The sequence below is a fragment of the Trachinotus anak genome, unplaced genomic scaffold, assembly GCF_046630095.1.
Source record: "Trachinotus anak isolate AG129_WGS33_773 ecotype Australia unplaced genomic scaffold, CSIRO_AGI_Tana_v1 ptg000032l, whole genome shotgun sequence".
In the NCBI taxonomy this organism is placed as follows: domain Eukaryota; kingdom Metazoa; phylum Chordata; class Actinopteri; order Carangiformes; family Carangidae; genus Trachinotus; species Trachinotus anak.
In genome coordinates this window covers 20,830,543-20,857,285 of record NW_027273883.1, presented here as the reverse complement: position 1 = coordinate 20,857,285, position 26,743 = coordinate 20,830,543, and the positions used below count along the sequence as shown (strand labels likewise).

General features: G+C 39.7%; 1 protein-coding gene across 2 annotated transcripts; it reads right to left on the bottom strand.

Annotated features, from left to right (window-relative positions):
• Positions 1-94: 94 nt before the first annotated feature.
• LOC139612842 (proline rich transmembrane protein 1B-like) lies at positions 95-26,491 on the bottom strand. 2 transcript variants are annotated; one of them, XM_071468908.1, is made up of 3 exons: positions 26,166-26,491; positions 25,246-25,473; positions 95-933 (listed from the first exon to the last, which is right to left on the bottom strand). In XM_071468908.1, the coding sequence occupies exons 1-3, from the start codon at positions 26,310-26,312 to the stop codon at positions 784-786; spliced, it is 525 nt and encodes a 174-aa protein (XP_071325009.1). In that variant the 5' UTR covers positions 26,313-26,491; the 3' UTR covers positions 95-783. The 2 variants fall into 2 exon arrangements, with proteins under 2 accessions (XP_071325009.1, XP_071325008.1); XM_071468907.1 differs by lacking the exon at positions 95-933 and adding an exon at positions 8,745-9,891 and having other exon boundaries at positions 26,166-26,486.
• Between the last annotated feature and the right edge of the window lie 252 nt (positions 26,492-26,743).

Here is a 26,743-nt window from a genome sequence, read left to right as displayed (position 1 = left end):
AGCAACAAGATCAATGTTCTTATGTACTGCGACAAACCTTATTACGCTCTGATGCTGGTCAGATAAAAATGATCCAAATAGACCAGACAGCACATGGTTTTTCTCTCAATACACTTGAACTTTATTTATAAAGAAATCTGGAATACAGTAACATCTTTCTTTTTCAGCATTGCTTAAGAAAAGAACATACAGACATTTTATGACAAACAACATACAGGCTAGTAATATGTAGACCCAGAACCAGTGACTGAGCAACTGTGTCAGCCATATTGGCTCCACTGTTGCATGTTACTAAGTTTCTGCTAATTTAATGAGAAGCGGTGCATTCTTGTTCAGCTTGAATAAAGGAGAGCCCTTAGTGCATATCTCTTTAAATTGCAGAACTGACAATCATTTGGTACTTGAACACAACATGTAAAAATCTCTTTGGATAATACTTGAAGTCTGCAAGTGTGGTGGAGCACGGCTGAAACAAGTTTTAACGCTTAAGACAATAAAGTTGAAAAATAATCTTGTAAAAAAACATGTTGATTCCTGATGAGTGATAACACAGACAGCAAATCAAAAACACAAAAATTTTAATGAAACATGAATATTTGAAAAGCTGTACTTTAAAAAAATATTATCTATAACTTTTAAAGGTCTTTTAGCCAGTCAGGTGACTTTGGATATACAAACGTCCAATAAAAACTCTTCCCAATGGCTGCTAATGTTCCTGATCTGGTCTGATTACCTGACATAGTGCATGGGAACTACAGATATAGGAAAGATGCTGAAACGGATTTAGTGGGCAACGACCTTACCCACTGCGTGACGGCCGATGAAAAAGAGGAGCACGATACCGATTCCCAGTGCTGCATGGTTCAGTGTCCTGGCCTTCCTGCTGCTCTGCTCTGCCATCCTCTTGTTCCCTGTGTAGTTGGCTTCACGAGTCTGATGGTGAGAATAAATATTTAATAACACAAACGAGTGAGATTAAGAAACAAAATATACCACAAACCACATCAATTGTAACTGAGCCAATAAAAATCCTGAGTGTATTGAAATGAGAAAAAGTATGTTGAAAGATGTTATCAGCAAACAGTTGATTATTAACATTGCCAGAGGTAAAGGAACAACACTATAATTCATCTTGAGTTTCTGGCCACCTGATGAATCTAAGTCCTATATTCTCTCTCTTTTTTGCTCATTTTCTGGTCTCCACCAAAATATCTGGCCCTCAAGCTGCTCTCTTCTGTTCACCAATTAGTCGCTCATTCCCTATCTTTTTATGATCTTTAAACACCCTGCAGGATGTAAATGAAAGAGGAAGGAGTTTTTCAGATAAAATGAAAATTGCAGTCACAATAAAAGTGAACCACAATAACAGGAAGATTTTCCATAAAGGGACAAAGATTGCAAAAACTGCGAAGATTATACACTGAAGAAAGAACATTTTTCTGGTTCTATTGTCAGACAATGGAACAAGTTTGAAATAGAGACTGAAACGTGGCCCTGATTTTATAACTAGGACCATTCAAGAGAACAAAGAAACCCCTGTCCTATTGGCACTAGACCTATGACAGATTCATAGCCAATATCTGTGAGAGGGAATATCCCCATTACTGGAAAGAACACACTGACACATACCACACAATACTTGAACATACAGGAATATAATAACCAATAGTACTATAAGATCAATACGAAAACATTATAAAAACTAGAATTACCGCCTTGTGGTTGCATGTTTCTGAGACTCAGATTGCATCCCTGTTTATCCAGAGTTATATAAAATATTAAACAATTTGTGTGAATTCATTGTCATAATTGCTGTGTGAAGTCTTGAGTAACAACTAAAAAGTGTTATGTGAGGTCACACTGACCTTGACTTTTGACCTTTAACCACCAAAACCTAATCAGTTTATCCTCAAGTCCAAGTAAACATTTGTGCCAAATTTCTGTCAAGTTCTGTCAAGGTGTGACTGAGATATCATGTCTACGAGAATGGGAAGGATGGATGGACAAGACGAAAACAATATGCCTCCGGCATTATTATGAGCTCATAAAATCCTCCATATTCTGTAGAATAAATTCCTAGCATACATAAAAAACCATAACTCATAATTACAGATATTATATGAGGATGTTTTCATTGTTTTATGGAAAATACTTTCACAGCATCTGTGGCTCTGTCCCCACAGCAAAGCATTATTTACACAGGATATTCTCCCAATCCACTGTCTTTTACAATTTAAATTCAGCCCAAGTAAGATTTTCTTCGTGTTATATCAGTGCCATCTTGACCAGTAGAGGTTTTGGTTCATTTGTGCTGTATATATTTTTGGCATGGCATAATAAATAACATAAAGTCTTACTGTCTGATGTATGAACATCTTTTTCATATTTTCAAATGGAAAATAGTAAATGTGTTACATCACAAAAGCTTGTTTTTTTTTTTCTTGAATCAGAACTTATCTCCTTTGACTTTCTGAAGTAAAGAGATAGTGGAAATGATTGTAATGGAAAATGCAGCTGTCACCATCAAGCCTCAGAGAGAAGTTTGTAAATAATAATATATATGTAAATATTGCATAAATGTACAATAAACATGGCAACATATACAGTATGTACTTGTTGAAGTATAAGGTAGTGTTTTCTCACTCACAATGGCCTTCAGTTTTGAATAGTTGTTACTTCTAGTGATGCTTCATGTATGTGGTCCAAATGATAAAATACATATATCTCCTGTTCAGTAGATAATCAGCTGATTGACTTAATCAAGCTTAAGCTTATCTATAGTTCTTTACTATAAATGTTAACCAAATGAAGCAGCTTGAATCTCTTGATCTACTGTTATAACAATGACTTCTTCATACATTTTGGTGTTGTTGTTTTCTCTGAGGATAAATTCCAGTAGGGGTCACTAAAGTGCACAGAGCTGTTGGGCTTGTTAGGTTGCAGGAGAAAGTGCTCCTCCAGAAGTTATGAATTATTCTGAGCCCGAACATCAATGCCAGTTCTAAGTGCTTTAAGGGAAGCAGTGATACGAGTGGTTTCATTGGGAAGAAAGTTGCATGTGATGCAGAATTAATAGCCAATTCCCACTTTCTGGAATTTACCACATGGCCTGCGGCTCAAATAACTTGCGCATTTGTGCATTTAGTGTCGTCACTTGGAGAGTTGAATGAATTCACATGCCATGCTTCTTGTACTGAATTGTTGAAAGGGTGACTGGTTTTGCCATTTGTACTTATTTTCATATGTTCAGTAAAGTGTAGACCATGCATAGAAACAAAAGCTCTTGGTTTGTCTACATTTGATGGGCAAGAGGTGGACACAATAAAATGAAATCTACATACTTTAACTCTATTCAGTTAAGAAATCCTATAATAAATCCCATATATACATAACAACGTTGAGTTTTGCTCAGACTATTTCAGAGATTTAGCATCATAATGATTTTTATTTTATCAGTTTTTATTGTGTCTTTTTTGTCCACTGGGGGGCAACAGAAGGACGTTATTAAGCAGCTGGGATACAGCGCTGTCAAAAAACAGTGTGTGCATGGCTGCTCACCTCTAACAGCTGCTCATCTTAGCACAGCAGTGTTACTATTTCACATAATTCTGATAAAGGGCAGTGACATGGTGAGTGGTGCAGTTCATTTCTAACAGCCCATTGTGGGTGTTTTTCCTGACAGGTAATTCTGCAGATAAACCTAGTAATCACTAAATAAACACTACAGTAATCTGAGCCGGGTTTATATCCAGAACAGCCACACCCAGAAAGGTCAGAAAACACTTCCTACTGGCACAAACAAAAGCACTGGCAGGGGAGCGTGAAGAAAAAACAATACTCAGCTATTTTTAATCAGCTGTTATCTGAAAGATGGTCATCATGTGATTTCATGAATCTATGTTTAATTACAACACCATGGAATAAGGTACCAGCCAGATAATAACAAACACTGTCCAAGAAATCATGTTAATGGATGTTTGTGGCTTACATGTGGTCAGACAAGATCAGCTGTTAAAAAGTATTAACTACAAGAAACCCATGTACAAATTTAAGTATGTATTCTGATTAATTAGACTTCCGTTCAAAAGTTTGGGGTCGCTTAAAAATGTCCTTATTTTTGAAATAAAAGCACTGTTTTTTCAATAAAGATAACATTAAACTAATCAGAAATACACTCTATACATTGTTAATGTGGTAAATGACTATTCTAGCTGCAAACGTCTGGTTTTTAATGCAATATCTACATAGGTGTATAGAGGCCCATTTCCAGCAACCATCACTCCAGTGTTCTAATGGTACATTGTGTTTGCTAATTGCGTTAGAAGGCTAATGGATGATTAGAAAACCCTTGAAAATCCTTGTGCAATTATGTTAGCACAGCTGAAAACAGTTTTGCTGGTTAGAGAAGCTATAAAAAAATGGCCAGAAAAAGAGAACTTTCATTTGAAGATTGGAAAAAAGTGTTATGGACAGACGAATCGAAGTTTGAGGTGTTTGGATCACACAGAAGAACATTTGTGAGACGCAGAACAACTGAAAAGATGCTGGAAGAGTGCCTGACGCCATCTGTCAAGCATGGTGGAGGTAACGTGATGGGCTGGGGTTGCTTTGGTGTTGGTAAAGTGGGAGATTTGTACAAGGTAAAAGGGATTTTGAATAAGGAAGGCTATCACTCCATTTTGCAACGCCATGCCAAACCATACAGCGCTGGATTGGAGCCAATTTCCTCCTACAACAGTACAATGACCCAAAGCACACCTCCAAATTATGCAAGAACTATTTAGGGAAGAAGCAGGCCAAAGGTCTGCAATGCTGTCATTGCTGCAAATGGAGCATTATTTGACGAAAGCAAAGTTTGAAGGAGAAAATGATTATTTCAAATAAAAATCATTATTTCTAACCTCAATGTCTTGACTATATTTTCTATTCATTTTGCAACTCATTTGATAAATAAAAGTGTGAGTTTTCATGGAAAACACAAAATTGTCTGGGTGACCCCAAACTTTTGCACGGTAGTGTATGTGGCTGTAAGGATGTAAGTATAAACATAGTTTAAAGGGAAACATCTCATTCAGAAGCCACAAACTGTCTTCACATGGCATTTATCATGAAATGTAACTGAGGCTTTTAGCACTGTGGTTACAAGAAAGCAAAACCTACTTGAAAAACCTCAGGCAAGTGGATTCCTGTAAATTTCATCAGCTTTAATTGTGTCAAACATGTCCAACCACAACACCTTGTTTGCCTTTGTAAAGCAGTTCACATCATCAGAGGTGGGGACTCCCGCCCACTCAGAAAGCCTGCCATGGGTCATTAAAGTTTGCCTGTTAAATAATGGCTTCCAGAGCAGATGATATGGGCTTGCAGAGAATTATTAATCACAAACAACTGCACTTTCACTGAAGCACTGAGCTAGAGAAAGAAGAAAACCTATATCGACAGCGGAAGACGAATGCCACATATCATTGCATTTATAGTCTAATAAATAGATTTTAAAATAGATATACTGTATGTGTCCAGTGTCATAAAAAAGCCACAGACAACTATACAAACACTATAAAATTCCCTGCGTTCAGAATCTATAGCATTCACAAGAAATTGAGGTCACTACTACCTTGACCTTTGACCTTTGGCTACCAAAATCTGATCACTTCATCCTTGAGTCAAATGAAAGTTTGTACCAAATTTGAAGAAATTCCCTCAAGAGATATTGCGTTCACGAATGGAACTAACAGACATACAACCCAGAAACATAATGACTCCGGCATGGAGGCATCAAAACACAGAGAAACAGTCCAGTGATTTCTGATTTTACAACATTTGAAAACAGGGCAAATTGGATCCTTTGACAACAGCTACAGAAAGATTAACTACAGTAAGAATAATGGCTATGATAGAAGGGCAGGTTTCCAAGTACAGAGTAACAGGGAGGGATGGTGGCAGGGAGAGGAGGGGGCAAAAAGAAGAAAGAAGAATTGGGAAGAAAGCATAGAACAAGACACTGTAAAAGATCTTTGAGGGAGGAGGAGGCGAAGAGAGTGATTAAAATGTGAGAGAAAGTAAATGGTGTGAATGTGGGGATGGGGCTTGGAGAGCAGGAACATAAGACAAACATTTACTATAACAGCTTTGGAACACTTCCAGGAACTCAGGGGGGCGGGTTCTGGAGCCAATCCCAGCTGAGGGCAGGGTACACCCTGAACAGGATACCAGTTTATCACAAGGCTGACATATAGAGACAGACAACTATTCATGCTCACATTCACACCTATGGGCAATTTAAAATCTCCAATTAACCTAATGTGCACGTCTTTGGACTGGGAGGAAACCAGAGTCCCCAGAAGAGAACAGGAGGCACTGCACCACTGTGCCATCCGACTATGACACAGACATGAAAAAATATATAACATATATTTTTTAAAACATTTTAGAAAGTGCATGGAGAGACAGAGGAAGTCGCATGTACTATATGGTAATAGCAGAAACCCAGCAACCCAACACAATAGACAAAAGATGGGGTTGAGTGACATCATGAAATAGCATGGGATCATGGGAGTTGTTATCTTGTTACCTTGGAATGGCTGGAAATTGAGACTCCTTACCTTTGTTTCTTTGATAATGTATGCACCAAATATTCAGGATGTTTATACTGGCAGCTGAATTGGCCACGGGGAAGTCCTCTTTTCCATAACAAATGGAGCAGGGGATCAAATCTGATAGCACAGAAGCATATTGCTGCCACATCAGCAACAAAAAAAAGTGTCACGTTATAACATGAAAAGTTTATTGTTATATTGTTTTTCATGTTATAACAATATATTTTCATGTTATTACAACATACAAACTTATCATGTTATAACAATATAATATTCATTATTATTATTTATTATTAAAATGTGAAACGTTTCACATTTTAATGTGATGATTTGGTTTCATGTTATAACGTGATAATTAGGTTTCACGCTATCTTTTATATTGTTAAGGACTTTCATTTGGCCTCAAGGAAATTCTGGCAAACTATCCGGCAGCTCAGGAAGGGAAAGCAGGGCTAGACGAGAGGAGAGCTGCTGACCCGGACTGGAAATGTCGTTGGGCGGTGGAAGGAATAATTTGAGGAAGAGTTAAGAGAGTTAAGAGAATAAGAAGACTTGTGGGAAGTCTCGTCCATAGCCCTGGCAGAGGTTGCTGAGGTAGTTAAGAAGCTCCTCAGTGTCAAGGCGCCAGGTGTGGATGAGATACGCCCTGAGATGTTAAAGGCTTTGGACAATATTGGCCTGTCATGGCTGACACAGCTCTTTAATGTTGCATGGAAGACGGGTACAGTACCTGTGGAGAATGGGGTGGTGGTTCCCAAATTTAAAAAAAAGGGACTGGAGGATTTGTTCCAATTATAGGAGTGTCACACTGCTCAGCCTCCTAGGAGGGTCTGTTTCAGGGTGCTGGAGAAGAGGCTCTGACCGATTGCTGAACCTCAGATCAAGGAGGAGCGATGTGGATTACATCCTGACCATGGAACAGTGGACCAGCTCTTTACCCTTGTGAGAGTTCTGAGGGGGTCATGGGGGTTTTACCACCCAGTCCACATGTGTTTTGTGGACTTGGAGTAGGCTTATGACTGTGTCCCCCGAGAGACTCTGTGGGGGGTATAGTGGGAGTATGGGGTACGAGTCCCATTGCTACAAGCCATTTGGTCCTTAGACAACCAAAGTGAGAGCTGTCTCTGCATTCTCAGCACAAATTCAAACACATTTTCAGTGAGTGGTGGACACCACCAAGGTTGCCGCTTGTCTGCGATCCTCTTTGTGGTATTCATGGACAGGATCTAAAGGCACAGCTGAGCCAAGGAGTGTGTCTGCTTTGGGAACCTCCGAATTGCATCTTTGCTCTTTGCAGATGATGTGGTTCTGTTGGCGTCTTCAAAACATGACCTCCAGTGCTCACCGGGATGGTTTGCAGCTGAGGGTGAAGCAGCCGGGATGAATATCAGCACCTTCAAGTCTGAGGCCATGGTTCTCAGCCGGAAAACATCCCCCTGAGGTACTGTCCCAAGTGAAGGAGTTCAGGTATCTCGGGGTTGGTGCAGTGAGACCATCGATTTACCAGTCGATCCATGTTCCAACCCTCACCTGTGGTCATGAGCTCGGGGTAGTGACCGAAGGAATAAGATCACAGATACAAGCTGCTGAAATGGGTTTCCTCCGTAGGGTGGCTGGGCTCAGCCTTAGAGACAGGGTGAGGAGCTCAGACATCTGGAGGGAGCTTGGAGTAGAGTTGCTGCTCCTTCATGTTGAAAGGAGCCAGCTGAGGTGGTCCAGGCATCTGGTAAGGATGCCTCCTGCTTAGCCTGCTGCCACTGTGACCTGACCCTGGACAAGCAGAAGAAAATGGATGCATACATCCCACATGGAACAAGCTGGGGTACATCGAGTATATTCAATATATCACCCACCCCTGAGTATACAGAAGCACTATGTGTAAAAATTTAAGGATTACAGCCTGATGCACCAGTGTTGGAAAGCCCATTAGGGAATAATCTGCATCATTAGAGAAAGTACATTTTCCATCTAGTACATTGTTCATACTGTATTTGACAGATGCAGATTAGAGCTGCAGTTTTATCTGTCACAAATTTCCTCTCTCTGCTTTGCAGCAGCAAGATAAATGTTCTTATGTACTGTGACAAACCTTGTTAGGCTCTGGCAGTGGTCAGATAAAAATATTCAAATAGACCAGACAGCACATGGTTTTTCTCTCAATATACTTGAACTTTATTTATAAAGAAATTTGGAATACAGTAATATCTTTATTTTTCAGCTTTGGTTAAGAAAAGAACATACAGACATTGTGTGACAAACAACACCCAGGCTAGTAATACAGAACACAATACAGCTTTCATAACAGAGAGCCAGAGCCAGTGACTGAGCAACTGGCTGTGTCAGCCATATTGGCTCCACTGTTGCATGTTTCTAAGTTTCTGCTGATTTTGTGAGAAGCGGTGCATTCCTGTTCAGCTTGAATGAAGGCGAGCCCTTTGCTCTGTAGTTTGCACTCTCAGATCAGAGACCCTTTGATGACAGACAGACGCACACTTTGGTTTTTTTCACTTTTTCAGCACAAGCATCACTAAGCCTATTTTTGAGCATTACTTAGTTTTTAAAATGCTATTCTTTATTAGCATACTTCTAAGCAGATTAGAGGGTGTTAGTGCATATTTACAGCCAACAATTCCGATACAAAGGCTGCAGTATTTCTCCCATCGTACAATCAGGCAAATCTCTTTAAATCGCAGAACTGACAATCATTTGCTATAATACTTGAAGTCTGCATGTGTGGTGGAGCAACATTGGAAAGAAAGAGAACTCTTAAGGCATCAAAGTTGAAAAATGTTTTTCTTAAAAAAACGTGTTGATTTCTGATGTGTGCCAACATACAAAACAAATCTCAACACAAACAATGTTTATGAAACACGAATCTTTGATAAGTAGTAGTTATTACTCTCTGCACTGTTGGGGAGTAATAGATTACATCTAAAGAACTTCTGTGGTGTCTTCACAGTAAGTTGCCACCAACTTTTAAAAATCATATCAATAACTTTTTAAAGGTCTTTTAGCCAAGGTAATTCAGCTTAACAAATGTCCAATACAAACTTTTTCCGAAGGCCAATAATGTTCCCGATCTGTTTTGATTACCTGATGTGGTGTATGGGGACTACAGATATAGGGAAGGTGCTGAAACACTTTACTGGATAACAGCTACCATAACCACAATGTAGATAATGAACAGAACTGAGACCCCGATACCGAGGCCCAGGGCCACATGGTTCAGTGTCCTGGCCATCCTGCTGCTCCGCTCTGCAACCATACGGTCCCCGGCGTGGTTGGCTTCACGAGCCTGATGATGAGAACAATTATTAAATAAAGTAAATAAGTGAGGTTAAGAAGCATGCCAGAAGCCAGACCAAGCAACAAAAACCCTGAGTGCACTGACATGAGAAAGGGTACGTTGATGATGATAGAGGTAATTGAACAACAGTATCATTCATTTTGAGTTGTATTTCTGTTTAGCTCAGTTTGTGGTCTCAACCAAGTCTTGAGTGAAATACCTGGCTCTTTAGCTGCTAAATACTTCACTATGTTTACCAACTAGTTGCCAACTTTGTCTGTTGGCTGTTTGGGCAATGTCCAGCTTTAACCCCTTATTTATTTACGCTCTTTAAATATCCTGCAGTATTTAGATGAAGGAGGAAGAAGGGTTTTCAGATAAACAAACAAATGCTGTGGCACTGGTATTTAGCTGGGCTGTTTAGTTGAAAATTGTTGTGGAACTGCTCCAAACAAGTGACATCAGCGTGTCTTGACAGCCATTTGCATTCTGCCTGGTGATAATAGTCAGCCGGTGTCAGCGCTTTATCTGTTTGCCTCTGTCCTTGTCTCTGTGCTCACAGATACAGTATTTTAATACAGCTGAATTTCCAATAGAACTGTTCTTATTCAGATGTTTTTCTGTTTCTGTTGTCAGACAATGGAACAAGTTTTAAATAGTGACTAAAACGGACCCAACATGTTAATTTCCAAGCCATTTTCAAGCTGCTGCTCTGCACTGCTAAAATCCTGATGTCTGACAAGACCACCATAAATGTAGGTAAGACTGTGCTGTGACTTTGTCTATATTAACTTGCTTTTAAACCTTTAAAATGATCACTCAGAGGGATAGTTAGAAGCGACAGAATATCTATTTTTTCTCTCTCAGTCTTTGTCTGTGGAAGAACTTCAACTTCTTTGCCATTTACTTAACAGACTAGACGCGAGAGGCCGCAATAAGGCGACTCTCTTCTAAGTAAGTGAGGTTTCATCACAAAGTCTCTAGATTTGCTGCTCCTGATAGAACACATTTGTGGCACTTCATTTTGAAAGCGCAATGGGGAAACTCCTACTCGGTCACATGGCATTCGGGTGACCAATGGTGGAACAACTCCAACAACTCCATCAGTCAGCCAATCAAATACTACAAAGAAAATCTGACTACAATTACCGTAATTTCCGGACTATAAGCCGCTACTTTTTTCACACGCTTTGAACCCTGCGGCTTAAATAACGATGCGGCTAATCTATAGATTTTTACGGGCTAACAGCCTCCAGGGGGCGAAAGTGACATTGAGAGCGACAACGAAAGAGAGACTGAGAAAGTGTGTGACGAGGTCATTCTGAGGCTGTTCAGTTCCGACACTGAAGACGACGACTTCAGTGGTTTTAGTGCGCAGGAGGAAGATGAGGATGGGGATCAGTGACTTTTCTGTTAGGCTAACGGCCTACGGCTGGTAGGCTGGTTATTTTTTTTTTAACCAGTCGTGTTACTGCTGTGACTGCTTGTTACTGCCGTGTTACAGGCACTGTTCGGAAAAAAGCACTTATTAAAATAAAAAAAAAAAAATCTTTCTGTGTAAATATCTGATGTTACAACGTGGACACCTGCGGCTTATAAAGAGGTGCGGCCTATATATGTACAAATTCTTTTTTCTTTTTCAATTTAGTTGGTGCGGCTTATATTCAGGTGCGCTCAATAGTCCGGAAATTACGGTAAATTGTAAAGGGCAGTAGATTGGGACAATATCCTGTTTAAATAATGCATTGCTGTGAGGACAGAGGCACAGATTCTGTGAAAGTGTTTCACATAAGACCATGAAAACATCCTGACATCCATATATCTGTAATTATGAATTTTTGTTTTTTTAATCCATACTAGGAATTTATTCTATAAAGTATGGAGGACTGTGATTTTTTTTATTATGAGGTTATAATTTGTATTATATTTTTGTATTGATTTTATATATTGTTTTTATATTATTACTGGTATATATATTCCTGTATGTTCAAGTATTCTGTGGTTTGTGTCATTGTGTTATTTCCAGTAATGGGGGTATTTCATAGGCCTGATATATGTGGGGCCAAGTTCTTACAGATATTGTCTATAAATCTGTCATGGGTTAGTGTCAGCTAAGCCGATAGGACAGGGGATTCTTTGTTCTCATGAATGATATGATGGGGGAAGTCTCTGCTGACACCCTGCTGGTGGAACTGAAAATTCGGCTATATTGTACGATATATATTCTTACCACAGTGTTTTGTGTGTTATTGTTGATGATATTCATACAATTTCCACAACAACACACACAGAGATGTAATAGAGGGGTAGGAGTAAGACTGTATGCTGGTCTCTCATTAAAGGCTCACAGCTTCCTTACATTCAGACTGTTCTTTTAAAATGGACTACAGGCCTCTTGCTTTATACTCAAATCCAATCCAATCCAATCCAATCCAATCCAATCCAATCTTAAATTTTTAGCTTCGCTTGGCATAAACACTGGAAGCAGGGAGACATGCCAAGCCTGGCTCTGTCTAAAGGTAACAACTCAGGTTTTTGTCTGGATTAAATAGTAAAAAGTTCATTAGTGAGCTGTAGAGGTCCTGGTGGGCAGATTTTGTCACCTTTGGACAAAGGCAGGCTGTTTAACCCTGCATCCAAACCAATTAGTCTCCTGACTGTAGCTTCGTGGTAGCATTGTTTGCATTCCCAAAGACACACACACACATACACACACACGCACACTAGACAAATTATACTAAGTTGCTGTTTTTGTTGCTTAAAGTTGAAAGGTCATGGTCATTAGAAATGAGAGCATCTTTGAAACAGGGCAAATTGTGTGATTGTATATCATCTTCATAACAATGTATTTCTGCAGCAGGAAGATCTGATTTAGAGTAAAAATAATAAAAAAAATAATAATAAAGATAAAAGGCCATCAAATAATAGCCCCTTTGCATTCTGGGAAAATGACCCTTTGAGCCAAAAACACTGAAAATGCTATGACTCTGAAAGGCATGACTTGTAATTGGCTTGTTGAACTGGACCTTTTGAAGGTGCAAATCATGTTATTCTATCACAGTGAGGCTCTAAAGGAAATCAAACATTAAAGGTCACAAAACCAACTGATAGATTCACTACTGCTGTGAATCATATACGAACATCAAAGACCAATTCCAGGAAGTGAGAGGGAATTTTCAACTGCCAATAAACCCAGCTGCACAGTTATACTGAGTGACTTATCTCTTAAAAGCCATTATCAAAGATGAGTTTGTCGTCCTTAACTTGCCCTCTACACCAAAGTATCTGCTAACAGCCAGAAACATCACAGCTCTGCTCAAGATTAAAATGTGTACAACACAATTTATTGAGTAAATACTCCACTGAACGTGATGCCAATGCTCTACATGATGTAAGTTTATTGTCAAGCTGGGAAATGAAGTAGCCTTATTCATTTCAGGTCACGTTAACATTGTTTATAAAGCATGAAATCACATATATATATTTTTTTTTTCAAAGAGTTTTTTTTTTTTTGGCATTTTATGCCTTTATTATAGCTTAGTGGAGACTGGATCAGGGACAGGAAAGGGGGTAGAGAGAGGGGAATGACATGCAGGAAAGAGTCGGACCGGTCGGGAGTCGAACCGGTGGCTGCCTGCTAAGAGCGTCTTGCGCTCAACATGGTACGCAGATTTAAATCGAGGTTTTCCTGGCAGATTTCTTTGATTAGTACAAAATAACAGAATTCTTTATAGGGACCGGCAGCCTGTCTTTCTTGATGCTTGTGAGTGGGCCTGCCTGGTGTGTCTGAGTGTGGTTTTCTGTCTGTGTCTCTCTCACCGCTCTTCACAGTGCGGTCGGTAGGAGAGAGACAGGGGCTGATATTTGTGAGAAAGTTGCACAGAGCACAACTGAATAGAGCTGATGAAAGAGAGGAGGGAACAGATATCAAAAGCCTGCAGGACCTTTTTCTCACGCACAATGAGACAAACAAAGTCACTGTGGCAGGAGAGCCCAGGCTGTTAATTCAACATGGAAAAATTTAGTGCTGGACATCAGCACTGATCTTCCAATTCGATTCAGTTTTGATTCACAAAATCCAGAATTTCTGGATCTGCACTGTTGTGTCCTTGAATATAAAATTGTAAAATGCATATTTTCAGCTAAATTGCAGACACATTTCCTGGTTATAAAACTGCACCAAGGATTTGTTTTCCTTGGAAAATGCAATTTGACTAAAACATAATACATCCGTATTTTTTTGGGCCTACATGTGCAAAACAGTTGAGCAAGGCATCATAATTTTGCATATTTTGAAATTCTGCTCACTGTTCATGTTGACAACGCATCAGCCCGACATCTGCAGACAGCTTCTAACTTGTGTTCGCTCTTTGGCAGGAACAGACTGAATAAAGTAGAACCCAGACACTTACATGGTTTCACATCTGGTAGTTAACAAACAAACCCAGAGCTCATCATCAGTGTGCAGAGCTTTTTTTCAGTCTGTTCAGTTTGATCTCTGGATTTGATACGAAATGTCCAGAGTCAGCTAACCATCCTGAGTCACAGCAGTGCCCCTGTGACAGGTCCACATAGACTGTAACTATTCACATCACAGTTTATGGGACTGTCATGACTTAATGTGGCTCATAAAGCCAACTATCATCTATTTAACTTCCTTACTTTTACTTTTTAACTTCAATTAACCTTTTTATGGAAGTTGTAATAATTTGTTTCCACAGAGTAGACTTTCTACACATCATGCAGCCCTAACTGAACCACTTATGACTAACCACTGCATACACATAATGTTTAGGACGGATGTAGATGTTTACTTAGAAAATGTGCAAATGCAGAGACTGATTTTGGATTAACTGTAAAGATTTTTTTTTTAAATCCAGGTAAAATTTCTGTCACACTCACATGTTTTTGCATTTCTAACTCTGTCTGTCATTCATCCCACACTTTCAGCATCACTTTAACCATTTGCTGGAACCTTCGATGACAACTTGACAAAACATCCGTCACAGCTAACTTTCACCTCACGGTGTACCCACAGATTCAGTTCCAAGCCTTCATCTGATTGGCTGATGGCAAAATCAAAAGGGAAACTGCATTCCAGCCTGTGAAACTGCTCTCTGTCCCTCTGGTTGAAACACATGTACCTGTTTTTCTACTTAAGACAGTTGCGCACAGATGCAGAAACACGGGCTCCGTGTTCTGTGGACAGTTTTTAGCAAACCAGGGCTCATGTGGCTGCTGTTGTTTATGTAGCCCGAAGAGGTGTAGCCTCAAGGCCTATTTCAGGGACGCCTGCCTTTTCAGAGTGAGCTCTGTGTGATTTTTAACTTCAAAGGTCCATTAGGTAGGTCTTTAAAATGCCCCATCTGGAATTTATTACAGTCTGGCTTTCTAGGGTGAGGCCCACCCGGGGGTACATGCTTGTGCTTGGTGCTTGCCCTCAAGAGAAAAAAAGACACTACATGACGTTATTAGAACGGCTCTGGATGTATTGAAACATTGACTGTGACAGAGCAGGCATCACAGTGACTCATAGCTGAGACGAGTGGATTGCTTATTTCAATATGAGCTGAAACCAATCAATATTTTTTTAGTCACAATATATCAAATTACTATATATAATGTACAAAAGGTCACTCATAGTGATTAACCTACAGAAAATTATCATCCTCTGACTCTGCAGCTGCTCTGACCTCCATGGAGCTTTTCAGTGTTTTTAAGCTCTCTGTTTTCTGGCCCGCAACAATCAGCCTTGTGTCCATCTGAAACAGGCAAAGCCCTGAAGACAACTATATGCTATCTCTCCAGCAGCTAATGGCACACAGTCAAAGTAATCAGCTAGAGAGTGAACATTGTGGAGCATTTAATTTAGCCAATAATTAGTATTGGACAAAAATTCATTAGGCCACAAATTAAAGTTCATGTTTCCACATGAATGCTAGTGTTGTTCAATGTCTGTGTGAAGTGTAAATAGGCAACTGTTAACACATAACTCCTTCGCTATAAATTCTCTGTAAGGTGATAAAATGTCAATGTTGTGTTTACAGCCTCCCCACCCCTCCCCCAGTAAAGAGCGTGGTAAGTGAGTACTTACATGATAGTGAGTACTGAGTGCTAGCTGGTAGCAGTAGTCAAGCTTACATTACTTGCATTTTAACCGAAGTTAGAGATCATTGCAAAGCTACATTTGGAAATGAACACAGGTGTTATCTGATGGGGAGGTGAGAGTGGTTATTCTGTGCTGCAAACTCCCAAACCTCAAGCACACGTTAAAGATAAGCAATGCCATCCTGCTGCAGTTAGATAGTTAGTCATACTGAACTGGGAAAACCCCGCTGACCAAATATTTACATTAACTGTGGTCACAGTGTGTTTATTCACTATTTCACAGTACCTTCACCTCTAACACAGAATGCATACATCTATATTTGAAATATGTGAAGGTCAATCGAGATCAGGAGGCTTTGCTTTGGCTAACATTTTACTTAATGAAAGCCGCGTTGTGTTGGTGTACTGCATTCCCATTTCCCTTACAGGACTCCATGCTGCAAAGTTCATCGAGACCTTTCAGCCACTTTGAATGGCAGGCAACAGGTGTTTGCCTTCATGTTGTTTTCAGTGGTTTAACACATAGCTGCCTCCACTGGGACTTGAATCCCGAATACTGGCAGTATACAATACATGATGCAGTGCTCTAGAAAAACAACACATTCTGTAATGTTGGTGATAGCAAGATGGAGAGTGCACTTTCCAAGTGGAACTGTGAAATCACACAAAAAAAAAAAAAAAAATGGAGGAATGAAAACTGGATAATGGACAACCATTTGTTGCCAGTAAACTTAGTCTGGTCCCTCAGCTCAGCACAGAGCTATCATATATTCATTCATGGTAAAGTGACTGGTTGTTATGAATAGTGTAATGTGTTAAGAAGAGCAAGAGGAAATGATCTCATGTTGCAAAAATGGTGCTTTAATGGCTAAATGACAACTACAGTGCAACAGTTGTGTGCCTTGTTTGGTTTGGAGTTAAAAATCTGAGTTGCATACGTTGTAAGGCATTTGTGTAATTAGCATTAATGCAATGTTACTGAAGCAACACAAGCCTGTGAGTATATGTGTGTAAACACTGAGTGTTGAAAACGTAAGTGGTTCTTGGCAGCAGTAGAAAAATCATTTTCAAATTAAAAATGTTATTTTTAAGGTCAATTATTTAATCTATAATATGCGACAGATTGAATAAATTTCTTTATTGTTGCAGCAGATGGTTCTGCAGAAGGACAGGAAGTACTTATCACGGCTTCGCACACTCTAAGGACTCCTTCCAGTTACTGTCTGGATGTTCATGCACTGTCAATAAGAGCTAAGCTGTGAGGAAAAGCTGATGTTTAGGAAAACAAAGAACTGTTTGATGACGCTTCCATAGAAGAAGAAGAGGCGTGGCTTGGCACTAGAGACACAGAGCACTGATGTCTGACCCTGACAAAAGTATCACTTGACTTGGTACTCCAGTGCTCAGCATTGCAGCTCTCCACATCTCAACCTGGGTCCAGCAGAAAGTAATTCTCAATTTCTAGACATTGACAAAGCAACGTATTGTTTTTCTCAGCAGAAAAGCTTTAAAGACAAAGACTGTGGAGTCAACATTAAGTTTGCTTCCCAACAGGGTAGGGAGTTTTGATCTCTTGTCCATTGTGGCTGAAATGCCAGAGAGAGAATGTCAAATGGGACAGATTCCAGCAGCCAGCTCTCTATCTCTCCACTCCTCTCTATTTCGTTGTCTCATATTTCTGCTTTATCTCATTTCAGTCTCTGCCTCCCTTTCTGTTTAGCTTTCCAGTTATTAACTCCCACCGTGACACGCGGCCTCTTTGTCCCTGTCGTCTTTACTCCAAACCTCAAAGTCTTTGTCACTCTCTCTCAACACTTTCCCTCTCTTGTTTCCTCTGAATTACTCCAGGATGCATCTCCTCCCAGTTCATCCAGCTCCCTCACAATGCAGCCACATTAGAGAATAATGGAGACACAAACCGCTCCCACCAAATTACTCTGTAGAAGATTGGAGAGGAGCATGACCAAGTACAGTTTCCTCGCCCTCCCCTCTGGCAGTCTGGCACTACTTCTCTTTCAGTTATCAAGGGAAATCAAGCAAACTGCCAGACAGATTCGATTCTCATGACCATGTGATGGCCACCATTCATGCTATTTAAAACACAATTTACAGATACATTACACACATTTCACTGAAATTATTCCGTAAAACCGAAAAGTCAGTGTTTGTGAGCTGAACTGCAGTGAAGACAGAAATACATACTACGGTGAATATCATGTAACGCCACCCTTGTTAATATTACATGGTGAAAAAAAAAAAAAGTCCATGAGCAATAGCAGGTCAAGAAAAAAATAAGAAGCTCAGGAATGCTGATCAAACAGACCTCTTTCTGCCTTATTTTGTCGTGCACTGCAAGAGAATTCAAGTTATATGAACAGAATGAGACAGAGCAGATCCAACAAGCAAAGGTCTCATAATAGTGTGTTGCTGTTTCTGAAGGGAAATTCTAACACTCAAGTTACAGCAGGTTGGTGCTTTCGCTCGGCTTGGCCTATATATATATATGTATATATGTGTTTGAGTGGGCGAGGGCTCATTTGAATTATGAGAATGAGAGTGGGCGGCTTTACCGTCTGCCAGACAGAGAAGTGACAGAGGAATACAGTCATGACAGGAAAAACCAAGAGAGACAGAAGTCAAGTGAAGTCCAAGTCTGACTTGACAGAAAACACAACTGGAGTACAACAATAAGTGACTCTTGGGGCCATACTAACGATCAGCAAAGGATTTCCAGGTTTTCAACACACTGGAATTCATCCTACCGATGACTGCAAACCTAAATCTTTGTATTTCCCAGTGTACCAGTGGGAACCCAGGAGTGTGCTTGTGTCTTTGAGTACCACTGTGTCTACATACCGTACTCAGGACAACGGTCGATACGGAAACACTTTTTCCTAACATCATTAATGCCTCCACACAACTTACTAAACCACTTTGAAAATAAGTGCATCGACTTTTCATACTTTTCACATTTCAACTGTGTGAACTTTAGAATATTTTCAAAATGAGCTAAATGAATGAAACGGTGCAAAATCTGTAGTGGACTATCATAATGTTACAACTAAAGGTCTGAAAACAATGCTACTGTGCCTTAAACCATTTGAACAATGCACATAAATGGCTGAATGTGACAAACTTTCCTTTCCTTTTTGCTAATACAGCAATAAACGTCAGCACCGGTCAGATGTTCCCATATAACCACCGTGCTGTATGAGGATCATTCCTATATGCCCAGCACTGGGTTTTCAGTAATGCTAGCAGGTAGCTCTAGGAAAGCCAATGTTGGTCTGTCGGACATTGTGCCTCTTTAGTCTTTAGTCTTTAATCTTACTTTGACATATGATCTACTTTTCAGATGAATCGTACAGATCGCATCATTAAAGGTGCTATGTTTATGTTTAGATATTTAATTTTAATAGTTCAGTCGCTGCAAACCAGACCATTGTCAACTGTTAAAACAGCTAGCCTGCAGCTGGAGTCAGCGGACCTTGTTCTGCTCTGCAGCCTCTGTGAGCTTGGTGTCACGCCTCACGTACCAGTTCTCCAAATAGCAGAAAAAGAAACACCGTCGCCGGCTGCAGTCCAAGAGGTGGAGTTACAGTCCGTCTGCAGGACAAGAGACCTGCCTGCAGACAGTACAACCCAAGGTGGGTTGAGCCAGGGCAGCGACTGAATTTTCTAATTAGAACACCTACATATAGCACCTAATAAATGAATAACAGCGCTGTACAAACAAATGCTCTGTATGAACTGAGAAGCGTCAAAGCGGCAGAAAGATACGAATCACAACTTCCTGTCATCCATTCATCCATTATCAATATACCGCTTATCTGAACCGGGTCGCCGGGGGCTGGAGCCAATCTCAGCTGACACTGGGCGAGGGCGGGGTACACCCTGGACAGGAAACCAGTCTATCACAGGGCTGACATGTAGAGACAAACAACCATTCAACCATTTAGACCATTTAGAGTCACCACTTAACCTAACATGCTTGTCTTTGGACTGTGGGAGGAAGCCGGAGGAACAGGAGGGAACCCACGCAGACATGGGGAGAACATGCTCAACTCCACACAGAAAGGCCCCAGGCCCCGGGATTCAAACCCAGACCCTTCTTGCTGTGAGGCAACAGCGCTACCCGTGCCGCCCAACTTCCTGTCATGACTTTCACAATAAAATCAGAGCAGGATGCAGATTATGATTCAGATCGTGGATTGTGATTTTACCCAAAAAGATTATCATATGATCTAACCATCATAAAATTGGAATGAATTCCATTTATGATTTATTAATTCCAAGTGTCTTATGTTATAAAATATAAATGTTTCAACCCAAGTGTTAAATATCAGCCTTTTTATTTGTATACACTTCCATGATGCCTGTTATGATAACCTAAAGCTTTACTAACTCCCAACCAACACAATCAGCTCCAGTCTCCCTGCAGCCACTGACTCCTCAACACTTTACAGTGTTCGTCTTATCTACTGACAGCCACTCAGAGGTGTGTAAATGCATCGTGGAAACGACAATCTGTTACAGCTGTGCACACAACAGTCACGCCGCTACAGTATGTACACAGCTTTGCACCAGCTACTTTTTATTGTCCCAGACGACCAAACCACCAACTGCAAATATAATTTAGTTATCCCCACTACTTCTGTGCTATGCACTGAATGAGTGGAAGCTGCTATTTTCAAATGTGATACAAATAAAAAGCAAAAACACACTTTTGGTCACGTACACCTAATAAAATACTGTATATCTATTACTGTAAGCTGAAATTTCACTGTCTTTTTTAATGATTTATTTTTTGAGGGCTTATCGGGCTAAAATACCTCAGATAAGTGACTCCAGGACACTCAAGCATGTTCTGTCTCAACACTGCTCTGTTTATCATTCAAGCAGCTGCAATCTTACAGAGAGGATGTCCAAAGGAATTCAACTATTCTTGATCCGGGAATTGTTTCAATGTGTGTGTTTCGGTCCCCAGTCCCAATATCTGATCCCAGAAGGCAATGTTATGTTGGATCTTCAGCAGGCGAAATAACTGATGATGAGGATGCACATTATCAAAAGTACAGTTGTTAGGACATGTTTAGAGGAATCTAAGAAGCATGATGAAATGGATGTTACAGAACAGGAGAGCAGGAGAGAGGTCTGTCTGAGGAAGTTACTATATTGGAAATTATTTTATTGCAAAACCAAAAAAGCATGTGATTTGCTTTAGAGGAACCAGAGTTCAGGTTGAGTAACTGTTCCTTTTTAAAAAAAGGAAGCCTGGGAACGCACAGTATTCATCAGCAAATACACCAACAGGTTAGGTCTCATTGGGGTTTTACATGAGGTTCAACTAAAATGAGCTGAAGCTTAAGTTTTGTTTTCAGCCTTTTGGGGGACATGTTTGATCTTGCCATGTCTGTTCCACAGCCACGACTCCATGAGCTTTCAAAGCTTTGTTCTTTGGGATTAAACATCAAATAATTCTGTGAAAGTCCCTGTACTGAGTGTAGCAGCACTGTGTACTAACATGTGTGGGATCTCCATTAGGACTACATCTCCACAGGATATCATGTTTTCTCAGAAGGACATCAGTTGAAGTAATGACGGAGTTTTTTTTTATCTTAATGGAGGAAACTAAATGGACATCCATTAGCATCACCAATACGAGTACCTTTCAGCTATCATTAAAGCCAGTGATAGTTGATATTTTGTGCCAGGACTAAATGTCTTTTAACACGACCCTTTCAAAGGGTTACTTCATCCAAATTACTATAAAGAAAACATTGACAAACAATGACAAAAACGCTTATATAGACAATCATGGGACACTTCATTAAATGTAATGACGTATTTAAGGATTTCACTAGGTGTGAAATACATAGGTCATCAATTAATTTAAAAATAAAATATAAAAAAAAAATAGCTGTAGGTTTTAGTAATTGTGTTTAATGTTATCAGGAACATTGTGGCAAGATGCTTAATTTTAACAGAAATCATCTGACAAACCATTTTAACCCTTTTCACTGAAATGACAAAATCATGTCTCTGCTTCTCAGAATCATAATTCACACACCCCATACACACACTGCTGAAACCAGTAAATCTAGTAACCTCCGACGATAAAAGAGAAGTAGCATGCCTCTGAGACTGAGTCAAATTTCAGTTCACATATAAAGAAGGTGACCACAACAGCTTTTTATCATTTAAGAAATATTGCCAAAGTATGGCCATTCATGTCCCATAAAGAAGCTGAGGAACTGATTCATACTTTTATTTCACATAGATTAGATTATTGCATTATCTTTTTACTGGTCCTCTGAAGCAGTCGATTTCCTACACTCAACTGGCTACCAGTATCTTTTAGAATAGATTTTGAGGTTCTTTTTTATGTTTCTTGTTTATGAAGCTCTTAATGGTTTGGGAGCAGCTTACACTGCAGACTCTGTGTCTTTTTATAATCCTTCACGAGCTCTTAGATCGTCTACTGCTTGGCTATCAAGGACATAGACAGCGCAGCCTCTTTTAACTATGCTCCAAAACTACGGAATACCCTGTGAACAGATGCGGCTTTTGCTTTTGATTTTCATTTACACATTATATCCTTTACTACTGTCTTTCATTGTCTAATTTCATTGTCCTTCTATTTGCCCTTGTTTCAATGTGATTTAATTTAGTCATGATTTTATTGTAAAGCGCTTTGAGCTACATCTCTGAAATGAAAAGTCCTAAATTTAATTACTATTATTATCATTATTATTATTATTATTATTAATACAATGGCTGTGTTTAGACATCACAGAAATGGTGTTCTTTGTAACTTCAGCTCTTGCCTTTTACCTACCAAGGTCAGACTTTCTCCAGTATCAACGATAATCCAGTGATTATTGTTTGTGCGCCCAAGGTAACAGTGCAAACAGAAACTGCTAGCGGCTAACACACTGGCCAAAATGTAATGTTAGACAATTTTTGTCTGACAACAATCAGGCTCAGTCGGTGTTGGCTTATCATGGTAGGTCGTGGTTTCTATGTTGGCAACTGAGTGGCATTTTAGCATATTTCAGTATAGAAATGTAAGACATCATCCCTTCAAAGAAAGCTGGCATCTTTTGCTTTTAACGCCTGGACTAGCTGGACAATATAAATATACTGAGTTTAGTGTGTTTACATCCTCTTACATAACTTTCTAAGTGCTGAAGTTCATGCTTTCTAAACAGTCACTTACTGCTGCCATTTGGAGCTGCATGTGTATTACTACAAGCAGTACCAGTAACAGTACAGGTTCCCGTGCTAGATTTATAACACAGTAGCTGAATTCATATGCACTTTTATGCACAAATCATCTGGAACTTTCTATTTGAGGCAGAAGTGGAGCCATGAAAAAAGGATACCGTTGTTTTTATAATACCATTTAGCATTGACATAGCATAACTTTCTTCAAAAATACTGGTACGCTTTTCATATAAAAGTGTCTTCATTCAGATTTTTCAGATTCAAACATTGACGTTTCAATCTGGTTTTACTGAACCAACTCTGAACCAAACGGTTTGTTGTGTGAATCCTGTAGCCGATATCCTAAATGAGTAGGCTCACACAAACAAAGTTTACTTTACCTTAGGGTTAGCTTAGCTTGGTTTACCTTTCAAACATCAGTCAGATGTCCTAGCACGTACAGAGTCATGTGTGTTGTTTTCAGCTGTTAAACGCTGGATGCTAAATGTGGGCTAAGTCTAAAAATAGAGTTTTACATCATCTACATATGCTGTGGAAGATATGCCACAGTGAACTGTTTGTCAGCAGCACATACCCTGACATACACACAACCTGAACACAATATAATACCCTCAAGTTAGGAGCAAACAAATTAGCTCATTATGTGGTTAAGTACAGAGTATACAGCATGAATACATGTGTATAAACATACATACAGGCTTTCAGGAAAACTTCACCAGTTCCTAGTTTCACATTCTTTAAGCTCAAGCAGCCAACGACTTAGGACAATGTACAATATGTTTTATGTAGTGTACAATTCAAAAAAGCCATTTTAAAACAACTATAAAGCTTAAATTTACACGTGAGTAAATGTTTTAGGGCTTTTTAGATTTGGCTTTAACTTGTTTAAAAATGTGTAGGGCACACAGGAGTTTTTCCACTCTGAGGGTTAAAACTCTGGAAACAATCAACCAACTTTTGTGAACTTTTTTTTTTTTTTTTTACACCATGCAATTCCTGTGAGTCACAGTGTGAAAACAAACCCATTAACTTTTTGAATAACGTCACAAAACAGAACCACCTGTCTGCATGTAAACTGGAGAATCGGTCATTCCATGTCATACAGTTAAAATGTTCATATTTTGGCTCTAGAGTTTAACAATAGCAGTCATTTTTTTGTATTGAATAATTCATTTTGATTGCTGTAATTACTTTGGAGTGGAAGAAACCTGATATTTTGATGACTGACAGATGGAACAGACATTTAGACCAACAGGAGAGAACCTTCTATTACTACAATTACAAATACGAAAAAAAGTCCTGTAAATAAACTAAGCTGAAAACCCATGAGCAAAACACTGCTTTTAAAAGAAAAAATAAAGTTTGCTGCCTTACAATTAAGTCCAAAGTCTCTGTCTCTGAGTCTAGATTGTGGAGCAACAAAAAAGAGTAATCATGTAAAAAAAGATGACAGAGTGAGGGGGATCATATGCCAATCAAAAATATTGAACTCAGGGCAGGGGACCTCTGAGCTAACACACCAGTCAGGACCACTTAACGTCTTTGTCAGTTTTTTGTTGCCATCATGTGCCATTTCTTGCTCACCGACTTCCATGTTGTTCATCAGCTCTCTATTAATTATTTACCAGCGCTGGAAATTGAACTGAGCACCAACTTCATCATTTCAGACAAACAAGGAACAAAAATACATATTCACCTTTAGATTTTCCATTTCTCACATTATCTGGTCCGCAGCTATAATGCATTCACACTACTGTGGCATAGAAGATAGAAATCTCATCGCTAAGCTATTCTCTAGCTGAGCGAAGGGCGCTTTCTCATTTTATATTAACAATCTCATCCATCCACTGTCATTACCAGGAGAACAAATTACGGTAAATGGCTCACTGCTACTACTATTACATCACTACTACTTTCTTTTTTTTTTTTTATCTCTGCAGTAATTCATTTGGTGGCCAATCATGTGACAGCAGTCCAATTCACAAAGTGTGTACAGTGTTACAGTGTGTATGAGGGGATCAAACTCACAGAGATGGAGTAAATGAGGGCAGCAATTCCAAGGGGCAGGCAGCAGCACAGCATGGTGAAGATGGAGTAACACAGGTAGTCATTGACAGGTTCAGTCAGCGGGCCTCGGGTCACGTACACTGTGGGCTGGACGGTGACAGTGGCAGGCTGGCCTGGGTACTGCTGAGCCGTGGGATACGGCTGTTGTCCGTATCCTGGACCCCCATAAGCCGGTGGAGGCCCAAAGCCCTGCAGACGTCACACATGAAACACAGCTCACTTTCAGGTAGAGGAGGTAGAGGAGTTCAGCGAAAAGTAAAGTGAAAGTAAATGGATGCCAGAAGAATCTATGTGTTTCCTCACCAACTGGCATGGTGAGGAAACAGTCACATCAGATTAGGCAAACAGAAGTTGCTTGTGATTTGTAATAAGTGTAAAAAAAAAACTGTACATTACTTTCCACAATATTGTTTTATGGTTTTTTTTTTTATTATTATTTTAGTTTTTAGTTTAGTGACACAGTGGTGGCCTGATAAAGGCTCACATTAAACAGGCCACCAGGTCAGGGTTGTTGCTGATGATTATTCGTGTCAAATCAACTTCGCTATTCATGAAAGCACGAACTCCAATAATCATTTGCTGAATTTTATCAGACTGTATCTTGATGCGATCCAAGTTCACAGGCCTTAGTAAATAATTAACAGATGAATTTATTCAGTGTGGGCCAGCCAACAATGCTTAACCTGGCTAAATTTCGACATTAACTCTAAGACAAACATGTTACCACGTACTTCAGTGAAAACCGTGATAAGAAACGTTTGCAAAAGACACTTTTTCTGATAATTACTTCGGTAAATGAAAAGGGTGCGGTTCAAAATCTAAGTCATAAAAATACCACTAATTTACGTTTGCCTTTATTTGTGATCGCTGGGATTATTTACCTGCGACTGTGGCGGGTATCCCGGGCCGGGCTGAGGGTATCCCAGTTGGGGGTTATCATAGTAGGCCGGAGGGGGCACCTGGCCCATGAGGGACTTCTCATCAGGGTACTCCTGTGGAGGGGCGCTCGCAGACTTGCTGGGGTCCATAATGATGAAGCTCGGTCTTTCCTTGCTTAAAGAAGAGGAAAAATCTCCCTGTTTCCGTTTTTTTTTAACCTGAAGTGTTAAATTGTAAATTCCAGCTGCGGACTTCTCAGCTTTCTTTGTAGTACCCCGTCGCAACAAGAGGCGCTGTCCAACTCCGCTCAGTTTCTCATCACTGTCAAGAGAGGCAGAATAAAGAGGAAACCCGCCGTCGCGATTTTCAAATTAAAAGCACGATATCTAATTCTAAAGAGCGACATTTTAAAACCAAAAACAAACAAACCAACCAACAAAACGGTATTACACAAGCTATATTATGTCGTAAAATGAGATGAAATTAGATGAGATAATTTTCTGTGAACATCGGTGAGGGATTTATCTTGGTAAACAAAATACAAGAAGTCCAATACATAGTTTAAAAAAATTTTAAAAAA